At 38.9% G+C, this 12,038-nt stretch overlaps 3 protein-coding genes across 3 annotated transcripts in view; 2 read left to right on the forward strand and 1 right to left on the reverse strand.

Annotated features, from left to right (window-relative positions):
• LOC121604362 (histone H3-like) overlaps positions 1-12,038 on the forward strand; it is a 610,603-nt gene that overhangs the window by 482,217 nt on the left and 116,348 nt on the right. The window lies entirely within an intron of this gene.
• zgc:163040 (uncharacterized protein LOC100038789 homolog) overlaps positions 1-12,038 on the reverse strand; it is a 408,070-nt gene that overhangs the window by 249,836 nt on the left and 146,196 nt on the right. The gene's annotated exons all lie outside the window — the stretch shown is intronic.
• The window catches only part of LOC121604381 (myosin-10-like), a 59,734-nt gene continuing 54,749 nt past the window's right edge, over positions 7,054-12,038 (forward strand). The window contains exons 1-2 of the mRNA XM_041933875.1: positions 7,054-7,187; positions 9,761-10,142. Of these exons, the coding sequence (XP_041789809.1) occupies positions 9,798-10,142 (345 nt within the window). The 5' untranslated portion in view covers positions 7,054-7,187; positions 9,761-9,797. The remainder of the gene's footprint in view (positions 7,188-9,760; positions 10,143-12,038) is intronic.

A 12,038-nucleotide genomic window follows, 5' to 3' on the forward strand; every position in this document is an offset into this window, starting at 1 on the left:
GAGGGGGAGAGAGAGAGAGAGTGAGAGCATCAAGGGTCTCTGACAACACTCCCCCACCCCAGCACACAACTACACACATTGTCTATTCGCACTTCTGAGCACACATACTGCTACATGCAGTGAGTGAGATGTATGTATTGAATGTGGTTTTCGGAGAGACATTTTAACATAGTCAAAGAAATTCTTAGTATGGAAATCAATTTATTGTGCATGTTTCCAAAATATTTTTAAAATGTGCCATTAATTTCAACTTTACGCAGACGATACTGTTTTCTCTGTTGCTGATTTAGCACAATTAGTCACTGAGAAACTGTACCTTTAAAGCTACTGTACTTTAATTAATTCAGTTGTAATTTCAATGACAATGGATCAAATGATGCCCCCCATTTACATTAAGCCAATTCGTGGCTGGCTGGCTCGGACAGCTATCCAATCTAAAAACTGAAGAAGCTGTAAATGCATCCAAGAAGCATTCAAGATGGATTGAAATTTGACTGCTCAAACCACCTGTGGAGGTCGCTTACTTTGTCAGCTATGTGGTGCTCAGCAGGTAAGGTGGGTTTAAGTGAGAGTGGACTAAAACAGTAAGGCTGTCAGCCAGAAAATTCACACAATGAGCTATAATGCTCTGTAGAGCCGAGGTGAACTGCAGAGTCAGGGCATGACTCTTGTCATTATAGGTGACCCTTTCACATACGTAGTAATTTGATCAATTGTTATAAAAATATTAATTATCATCACCACCTTAGCTTTATTGGATGATGTAAGTGTGTGTTCTGCTTCCCCAAAGTGGCCGAAAAATCAATTAATGCAGGTTTTATGCACAACAAGGTGCCTTCATCAGCCTTAAATTAGTACTTTGTGACAAAATTTTGAAAAAAGTTTATGCCATTGTCCAGATCCAGAGATGTAGATGATAATAATATGCATTTCTCCACTATTAAAAGACTCAAATAATGTAAAAATCTTGGTATCTGGTTTGATAAGAAATCTTAATTTGAATATGATGTAGGAAAACCTTGTTGATGAACTGTGACAGATGCTTGGCCTTTTGTACAGAAACAGAAGCAGCTCCCCCATACCTTGCAAAAACAATTTTGCTGCACCAGTTTTGCTCTCAGTTCTGGATTGTGGAGATTTCAAATACCGACATGCTGCTGACTCCTCACTGAGATCCCTCGATTTCATTTACCACCCTGCCCTCAGGTCCACCGCTGGTGATAATTACAATGCTCACCCCTGCTTTCTATCAGGTAAAGTTGGTTGGCCGCCCCTGTCTGAAAGGTGTAATAACCGCTGGTCCTGATAATACGTTGTTGGAAAATTGCCATGTTATATATCATCCTTGCTGCTCTGGCACTCCATATTTAACACGCTCCAGTGACTGGTTTAATGCTCTGCAAGTTCCAAACCAGAGCTAGTCTACGAAAGACTGCCTTTGCTGTTTGTGCTGTTACATCGTCACCTAAAAATCAAACCACTCTTACCTCCAGGTAACTTCAATAATATTTGATTCCTACCTGCCTGTGACTGGTGTCTTTACCTTGTTTATTGTCAGTTTTCTGTTTCACTAATTGAATCTGTCTGGTCTATTTATTTTGTTTCTTTTTTTCTATTAATCTGTTAATAAGATGTTGACATAAAAGGCCAGAATTGTATAAAATAAAATATTGTAAAAGCTTTGAAAAAAAAAAAAAAAAACTATGTCAGGCTTTATGACCCTGCCAGATGATAAACAACTTAAATCTTTGCGCTAAGACAGAAATACTGGAAGACTATCAGCACAAATCATTACCTGTGCCACAAACACATAACATACATGGACACACACAACATACATAGTATGTGTAGTGCATAAAATTACCACATATGGAGCTTCTGACTGCTTTGTATTATAATTTTGCTTGCTTTCCTTTAGCTTCTTGTACTGAAGAGATGAAGCTGCAATGGTCAGAGGGCACAGGCTCAGAAATAGAGATGTGTGTATTATAATTATTTCCCCTGCAGGCGATTTATAAAGTCTTATCTTATATCTGTATAGGCAAGGTATACATACAGTACTTCTCCACAAACGCTCTCTGGAAATTGCAGCAGACAATTTGCCAGGTAAAGAAGATGACCTGGGAAAGATAAATTATTTTACGTATAGTGGGTTAATTAAATATGAAAATTTATCTGAAATTGAAAGTGCTGAAGTGAGCATTAGAGATGTCCGCTGACTAATCTCTGTCAACAGACTTCCTGTTCGAGCTGCTGATTCACGTTGTTAAAAAAAAATAAATGAAGAAAAAAATGTCCCATGATTTATTGTTATGATGATGAAACACAGCAGCAGCTCCTGATGGACTGTTAGAGCTCAGATGGTCTGGACTATAATGCAAGGCCATGGAGCGGTTTTTGATTTGAACTATGACTCTGTCAAGTTGGAAGAAAAGATGCCTTCCAAACAAAGAGAACTGTTTCAACTGCTCATCAGTATTGTATGTGTCAAACTGTGGAAAACCACAAGTCCTGTGGTCCAACAGACCACAGTAATCAACAGTGAAATGATCATCAAACAGGTGCTTACTGACCTCAGACGGAGGAAAACCTTGGATACAACACAGAGCCTGCCGTGGCATGTGTTGGACCTTTGATCTGAGAGACATTTTCATGCACTCAAAGCGAAGATCTTAATATGAAATGACTGACTAGTAAACATCCAGCACTTTGGCAACTCTCTCTACTTTATTTTGTGTTGTATTTTCTATATGTACATTCTGCTTTTTGTCTTTTTGCAATCATATTGCATAAATAAAGTTTCGTTGAAAAGTAAAGGAAAAAGATCAGAATGTAATTACTGTCAATGCACTGGCTGCTAAATAAACACAACATTTAATCTTGTTGTAATCTTTCAAATTTCAATCAATCCATTCTGTCAATGCATTATTTAGAACTGTGTCTGCAAAAAAATCTGATTCTAAAAGTTGAGCTGTACCCATGATTTTAGAAATACTGAGGTCACAAGTCCAATTAATCCCCCCAAACTCCACCAAGAAAACCTTCCTTGAAAAAATACTGTGAATGTGATCTCAATATCCTCAGTGGAGGCTGTGGCCCGGCTGGAGTCCAGAAAGGAATGAGAATATCTGCAAGAGGGTTCAGGCTATTTCACCTGTTTCTAATAAAAATGTGCTTGCATTGAGAATGAAAAATTACCAGAAGAAAATAAGAGACAAATAAATAAAATCAAGTGGTATGACACTTCATTCTATGGTAGAAAATGTTGCATACAGCAACCAGATTTGTTTTGGAAATGTGTGAAATTATTTCACCCCACTGATAAAAATAAGAACTTAACAAGCAAAATGGCTTATTAAGATTAATATTTGTTGCAGTGCGCAAGTTTCAAGAGAGCACTTCAGTCTATTCTTGTGCAGAAAAACAAAGACAGTGCCCAAGGAGGTCAAACAATTATCTATATCCAATCTGGCACTGTGGTATTGAAAACGCCACATTTGACATTCCTTATCAATGCTTACATAAAAAGAAAAAAAAAAGATGGAGATGTTTGATAAACTGCTGTCTAGACAAAAGCAGAAGGGGGATGGTGGAGGACGATGCTGATGACAGGTCTATTATGCCACAGAGGCGACTGGAGAAGCCAACAATTGAGAGATGGAGCTGTCACAGCATTTTGCAAAATGCACCACACCAAAGGGTGTCACTCTGTCACTCGTCAAGACAAGATGAAATAACTTACTCAGACATCTTGCATCTGTCACTCAATCTATGCCTGTGCTCGGTATGTGACATCAAATTTAGAAAGAAGCACACTCAGTCTACTATTTTGTGACTGATGAATCTGAGCGGCAATCCATAACAGGTTCATATATGAAGTGATACTGTGAGTGAACATGGAGGAAGAGTGAATGAGGACAAATGGACCGAAAATATCAGCTACTGGACACCACGATGCCTCATTCAGAAATCAATTTGACTCATGAGTGAGGATAGCTGTCCAGTAACATTAGCTCCAGTGGGGTTGCATTATGGGTAATATAGGCACCAGGTTTTGACTAGGAAGAAGAATATGTGGAATAAGAAACACAACATCTCTAGTTCTACTGTGTCGATTTTGAGTCTGACAATGTCTGATAATGTGATGTGAGTGCATGTTAAATTAGTGAATTCTTCTGAGCAAATTCTTTTCTGATGTGTACCAATAACTTACACTAATATTTTGTGCCAGGGAAAATATTCTATATCTAGGCTTTTTGGAGGATGTATTTATTATTTAATTTACTGTATTGTACTGCAAAATAAGATCTACATTTAATGCAGGATTTCTGAACTAAAGAATTGCAGATTGAACAATAACACACAGGCTTCTTGGACTCATATTCCACATATGAGGCTTAAACGGTCCAATTTAGCGAGATGGCAGTGCTGTGACCCCAGTCTTCAAGTGCTGCTCTAAGTTTTGACAGCCACCAGATGTCACCTCGCTTGCTGCCTTTGAAGCCCCTACGCTCCAGACTTTTTTTCACCATAAATAGAAAGAAAGACTGAAATGTTTATAAGGCTTCATCATCAGCAAATAATAAATAAAAATGTAAAATAAACGTGCATTTTCATTACTGTGAAAAGTTGACTGCAAAGTTGTGCAGGCATTTTTTTTTCCAGCAGAGAAGGTGAAACAGGAAAATAACTAACTAATAACAACGATTGTTCACTGGTCATATTTCAGTACATATTGGAACATGCTGTTACATTTTTAAATAACCATGCAAATGAGTTAGACCTCATGTAGGTAAGCATGTTCACTTCAACAAGCAACTGCCTGCGTAGTGAAAGTGGCTGAGATGTGCACCATGAGTATACTGCAGTTGGTTTTCAGGCCACTTGTTGAATAAAAGTCCAGTACTGGCTCACTTTACATTTCTGGTCCACCAACATCTGGAAAAACTAAACAAAGAATAAAATAAAATAAAAAATGAATCTGGCTTTGTTAGACTTTCTTAATGTTTGACTTTTGTCACCAGCCACCAGCTTTCTAGTTTTGCGTTAAAGTACGGTAAGGTTCACACTGCACATTTAGCCTAGCATAAAGTTAGTCAACCTAGCTTGTGTTAGCTTTATGCTTGGAGCAGCAGTGCCTGGTTTTAAAACCAAAGTTGTGCTGGATTTTAACTCTGTGTAAAAATAAATATTCATATGTATATTGTTTGTTACCAACCAGAAAAGTCCACTTGCCTTAGTTAGGTCTAGTTAAGTTATCAATAGTCCCAGTTTGTGCCTCTCAGGTATTAGCATTAGAAAGGTTGCACTGGGGGTACAGTGGTAGTTAACGTTAATTTCTCTAAAATACAGTGTTAATAAACGCAAAACAGCGATGTTTGGAAAACCCAGGAGAGCATTTAAAAACATTAATTATTGCTCTGAAGGTCTTCTTATAATGTCTTGAATGACTGAAATTCTTCATGGACACCGACTGGTTCAATTTCCCATCTACATTTTAGCTTTTGAATTAAATCCCGTCTAACATCAAACCTCGTGCGCGTTGCTAAGGGACATTTCACCAAAACACTTTGTAATCGAAGCAATCCGCCCGACGGTCCTCACCATGACAACTGCATCACTTCAGTATGAGTGAGCAGCGGGTCTCTGGCTCCATCTTGTGGCCAGTCATACTTAGCGCGCAGTTAGTCTTGTGTGCAATGCGTGTGTGTGTGTGTGTGTGTGTGTGTGTGTGTGTGTGTGTCCATTTAGTATATTTAGTGTCGAAACAGAGAGATTGAAAACTGAAGATGTACTGATGTCTTGTTCATTCAATATCCAAATGCGCCAAAACTTACAGTATGAACAGAGATTGTGAGCTGAAGGATAAAGGTTTTTAAAGTCAGGTACGCAAAATAACACTTATCCATTTAAGACTTCAAATGTCAAAAGAACTTACAACACAACACAACAAAGAACAATCATTTATGACTGACATCAATTTTTGCCAAATTCATTGGGCTGAAATTCAAATTTAGGTTCTCTGGAAATTATTTGGATTGTAGTACCAGAATATCAAGCCCGTTTTATTCTGCACTCTTGTTTCGTTTAGTTTATGCTGCTGGCATCTACTGACTCAGTAATTTCTAAGTCTTTGCAAGCTCTTCATTGTTCGTCCATGTTTCATGGAGGCACGTGGTCAGCATCCGTAATGTCCGTCTCTATGCAACAGAGGGCGCTAATTCAACACACTAAAATCTGTTGCCAGTCTGAAAAGCACAGCGTAACCAAACAGGAGAGACATAATTAGTCTATCATGTTTGTTTTGTCGTTTACATTTCCATACTTGCAATTTTATGTCCTTTTCTTCTTTTAACATTAGTTGTAGCTACCTGATTCTGCTCTCACAGTTTGTTTTTATGAACTCATACTCGCACTGTATATAATTATATTTGCTGAAATTGTTTGCTCTTTTTCTTTTCCCTGCAAAAACTTTGCAACTTTGTTTCAACTAAAAATATATATTCAAAAATGTGTTGTATAATATATAGAATTTGATATATATGTATCAGATGAAAAAGAATGAAAACTGAGTTAAAAAAAGAACTTCACCATAAATCAAAATTTAATTATAGATATATACCGATGTAAAATAGGAGAGTAAACAGTACGGAAAAAAACTCCAAGAAATGGAGAATTAGTACAATAAAATAAGGCGAGTAGTGTCAATAGTTTTTTGATTCAGTAATTTATGTGATCATATGAGTCTGTGTGAAACTATACAAGTATGCTCCCGTCATTAAGACGTTTACTGTGGTATCAGTGACAACTTGAATATCCTACAACCATGTAAAGCCGCAGCAGCATCCACCGATTTGCAGGTGTTGATGTCTTACGCGGCAGTCATCAACTATCGAAGTTTTGGGATGGAAATAATTGTAGACCAATCGCGGTTAGGCATCAGATTTTGAGAGCCAATCACATTCCAGATTTGTGTTGTGGGTGTTGCCAAAAAGAGTGCGGCGGTGCGGTGCATCCTCCCTGGCCGGTGAGAGTTCGGTTGAGAGGGTGCTGGATGGTGGGGGAGTACCACTGATGAGAGAGCGGGCGAAAGAAGGGACTATTTTAGCACGCATTTGAGGATTATCACATTTATCTACTGGATACTGATAAACGCTTGGGAAGGGTCTCTTCTTCTACTGTGTGTGGTAAGTTCAGCAGAAAAGCCGGGGCCCGTCATTGTAATAGGGATGTAACGTTGAGTGGTTAGCAACAGTAACCGTTAACGTTAGCTAGCGGATTATTGTGCCATGACTTTTCAATGATGGAGGACCATCAGCTTTGCTAATGTTAGCCGGCGCCGCAGAGCCAGCGTGCTGTATGTATTAGTGTAATATAGTCTTAAATTAGTATTTTGTTGCAGATGTCTGTTTTAGAAATTTAATCTTTAGGAACTAGAATGAAATGGTGTGGTCATTGTCCGCTTGCTTTTATCCCCACCCAGACGTCTTTGAGCCACCCACACCCATGATGGGATTTTGCCTTTGGAGGCTGCTCACTTCATCCCGAAAACTCTCATTTGCATTGAAATTCGACTATATCTGGATGTTTCCACATCTTCTAATTGCGTAAAGTAACAGAAGCGCTGGTATAAACGCCCCCAGTTGTGTTTAGTTGGTTTATCGGAGCTGTCGAGTCCTTGTATGCATCTTTTCGAGCGACCGTGGGATATGAAGCACAGCACGCCAACTTTGAGCTAACGTTAGCAAGCTAACCTAGCCGATGCAGCTGTTTGGCCCAGCCAGGGTACATCAGTCCATGACAAGCCGTTGGCACAGATGATTGCAGTTTCTTGAACCTCATCTACTGAAATATCCAGAGTTGCGTGTGATACATATTCCCTTGGTATAGAGCCGAATGTGGCATGAAAGTTGCCGTTTTCCAGCTTTGAGCGAGGGGATGCAGGGACACGGCAGTCAGCAGCCACGCTGATCCCCCATCCTTTGACCTGACCCAGATTCGCTTCTAACCAGCGCCTGATTTAAGCATGGGACTTGTTTGTAGGTTATATATCTCTGAGCGTTCATCAGCTGATGTTGTCTTAGATTAATAAGAAGCAAGCTGGGGTGGTGCTTTATGTCACGGTCAACATTCAAACAGTCTGTGCATCAGCTGTTGAGGGCATCAAGTGCCAAGTTTTACAAAGTTGCTCTGTTCTGCCTATTTTAAGATCAGTTTGTTGATTATTTCCTCCGTTAAATTATACAGTAAGTATAAACCACTCACCTGTTAAATTAAGTTAAATAAAATTAAGAAGGTCACTCCAATTTTTTTCTTAAAGTAAATTGCATTGGTTTATGGCTCAGAGAAAAAAGACATTTATGCCTTATTTTTCATTACACAACACAGTCAGGATTTCCCTTGACTGTTGAATTGGCTCAAATGATGAAGTTATTGTACATGTGGGTGGGTTATGCACAGGGATGGAGGTGTAAAGGCCTGAAGCTCACACACCAGTTTGTGTGGGCCTGACAAAAGAAAAACAGCAAATGAATCCAACTAAAAGACAGAATACGAGCAATTTGTAGTACATTTGCATTTGGTTTAAATTTTTCTCATTTGGTCAGAAACAACTTTTTTTTCTTCACACAACACATACTTATTGTATAGACACTGGTACAGAGAGAGGGTTCTCAGAGGACCCACAACTTTCTACTAGTAGTGCATTAATAGAATAGAATTTATAGTTGGCCCTCACAAATCCCTGCTGAGTTATGACTGGCAAACAGCAACCACCATGGATGACTGTGATAAGCTGTGATACTTGTCATGTAACCAGACTTGGTCTGAAATATACTTCTCATTAAACCTGTCTCCCCAGTGAAACAAGCAATAATGCTCAAAACTGTCATAAAGGCAAACATTAGAAATTATTAAAGCTCAAATTATTTTGTAAGAAATAAGAGGGTTTCTTATATGAATGATTCCTGTCACTTAAAATATCTATTTGTTTGTTTTTAGAGCAAGGCATTTAGCAGCCTTTAGAGATGCTGCATCATCCCTAAAGCACTTAGCCATCAGCTTCAGCATTCAGCTGTATTGATTGCAGTTTGAATCGATATTTTACCTGAAATGGTCAAAATAGTAGCAATGATGCTAGCACCTAACACTCAGGTCTAGACATTAGGGCCACATGACATGGTAATATATACTGTGATCTGATATCAATATCAGCAATCAGAGATTTTACTGTACCTGTTATACCCTAGTAGCTTCAAAAATCGAGAAGCCCCTGAGTCGAATCTTGTTTTGTAAGTTGAATCACTTTCTATCTATGGGTACAGGCCTTCACACAGAGAATGAAATTATTGCTGGAACACAGATAGGTTGGTCTTTTTTTTTTTTTTTTTTTTCAAAGAAGATTTTGACACATCACATTAGAAAAGTACAGGTGTAAATAGTAAGAATAATGATGGCTGAATTCTATTTAGCTGCTTCACTTCAGGGCTGTTATGACTTACTGAGACGCTTGAATTGAGCAGAGCCATTGTTAATGTCATTAGTAACACCTCTGATTTTCCGACTATGACAAGTCTAAATGTCTGCTGTGAAAGAGGCTATTTAAAAGGATCTTTTACACAGCAGTCTTGAGTCACAGTGGTGATTTCATCTGAGCTCTACAAAGTGAATGGTGTGACATTAGTCAGATGCATTCATTTTTATTTTAGCATTTTTTTTTTTTTTGGTAAGATAAACATTATTCTTTCTGTCCTTCCCACAGGTGACCTGGTGTGTTCTGCTTCTGGTTTCCAGCAGCAATGTCACAGAGGTGTGGGCAGGAGGACCCGGAGCGGTACCTCTTTGTGGACCGTGCCGTGGTCTACAACCCGGCCGCCCAGGCCGACTGGACTGCGAAGAGGCTAGTATGGATCCCATCAGAACGGCATGGCTTTGAGGCCGCCAGTATTCGCGAGGAGCGTGGAGATGAGGTGGTGGTGGAGCTGGCTGAGAATGGGAAGAAGGCGGTGGTCAACAAGGATGATATCCAGAAGATGAACCCCCCAAAGTTCAGCAAAGTAGAGGACATGGCCGAACTCACCTGCCTGAACGAAGCGTCAGTGCTTCATAACCTTAAAGACCGCTACTACTCTGGCCTCATCTATGTAAGTATTCACAATTTACTTGGAACAATTAGTTGGAACAACTTTTAATTTTTCAAGAAAACAAATGGATGATCTTTTTAATTGTATTTATTTATTACTTTGACAGCCTAAGAGTTGATGTAAACAGTTCATCGGGCTGTCCTTGAGCCCTTCAACAAATGCTAACTTAGTGATAAATCTGTTTTTTTCTTTGTCTGGCTTTATTTACATTAAGTAAGCTCAGTGTAATGCCTTGGGAAGCCAAGTCAGGGGATAATGGGCTGTAATGTAGTGCATTTCACCACATTATTGAATTCCCAGAGGATTTTTTTTTTTTTTTTTTCAAATAGTCTAAAATTGGGAGCAAGTAGTATCCAGTGTCATAAAATGAACAGTGGTGACATCATCAGTGTAAAATGCATGTAATACACTTATTAAACTAATGTAGTCCATTCTAAGCAAGGGTCTACATATCTTATCCATAGCATTTCTTACTTGAGTCTCTGAATTCAAGAGATTAAGACACACACATCCTTCATCGAGCAAGGCATCATGTCCTACATAAGTTGTCAATTTCCACTGTGATTATGACCCACTTAGTGACATGCATTCCTAGAATAGCCCAGACACAGAGATTGTGGGCCACCTGAGACGCCAGGGAGGAGGCAGGGGCTGAGGCCTTCACACTTAGAGGCCCGGTCACAAAGACAGAATGAGCTTGACTAAACTAGATTTTACTTGGGTCAGAATGTGAGAAGGACAGTTTGTGTCCTCATCCAGTCATAGCGCTGGTTACAATGATTAGGATATAGACAGCGGAACATCTCTCCACTCATGAAGAGATTTACATAATATAATATCAGAAAAAAGTGGTTATAGCTGGAATTGTGTGTGTGTGTGTGTGTATATACACACACGTACATATATATGTCTATTATATAAATACATATTTCTTTGAGATCAAGGGATTATATAAGGTTTTAAGGGAAATGAGCTGTAGTTGAAAGTATTTTTGTGGTTTTCTGCCTTGGCCATTGAAATGGAGCTTTGGAAGCTTTATGGATGAAGTCATGACATTTGAAAGGTTAATGAAGACACTATGTATTCTGTGTTGATGAGGCATGATTACATCACTGTCATCATCCAATAGATGGCCTGCCAAACCACCAGCATAGTGGTATTATGTCCCTCAGTGGAAAAAGTAAAGGAAAGAATACATTCACAGGTATTCTGACTCTGTTCGGACTCAAACTGTCTATGATATTATAATACTCTTCTTTGATTTTTGATAGCAGTGTGGGCTCACCATCTACTGATGACTCCCTCCCTGCCTGCTTTGTCTGTTTGTATCTCCCAAGAGCAGAAGTTAGCCACCATATAAGAACAATGCTGACCATGACCTTTCAAGAATCTTTAAATGAAATTTTGTAACATAAATCATTTTCTCTTTGTAGACCTGTCGGCTAAAGTTAATAATTGATTCCAGATTCTTATTCTGAATGTACTGCTGCAAAACTCCCTCTTTTTCCTACATAAGCTACAGCAGAGTAGTAATCAAGCTCACTTTTTATGTGTTCAGGCCAAGTGATAAGAGCATTGTATTTCCGGAGAACTTTTAAGGGAGAGAGAAATGAACCTAGCCCCATCACTGGGCTCAGGGAGGCCTGTGCTGAGTCACACTGTAACTAAACCGCCTTAACAGAGGTCTTTGTGTTCATAGATAAGCAACAGCTGTCTGCTTAAATAACTGAAAGCTTTTGCTGTCAGAAAACTAATGTTTAATTAACAGCAAATCCAGTCAGCTTTTGAATGTTTTTTGCTCTTCTGCAGGGTGGCAGACACATTACATTCTTCTGATACAGTTTCTCAGGCTCAGTCAATTTGTGTGCTGCCATATTTACCATATTTTTTATTTCT

This window comes from Chelmon rostratus, chromosome 3, assembly GCF_017976325.1.
Source record: "Chelmon rostratus isolate fCheRos1 chromosome 3, fCheRos1.pri, whole genome shotgun sequence".
Lineage (NCBI taxonomy): Eukaryota > Metazoa > Chordata > Actinopteri > Chaetodontiformes > Chaetodontidae > Chelmon > Chelmon rostratus.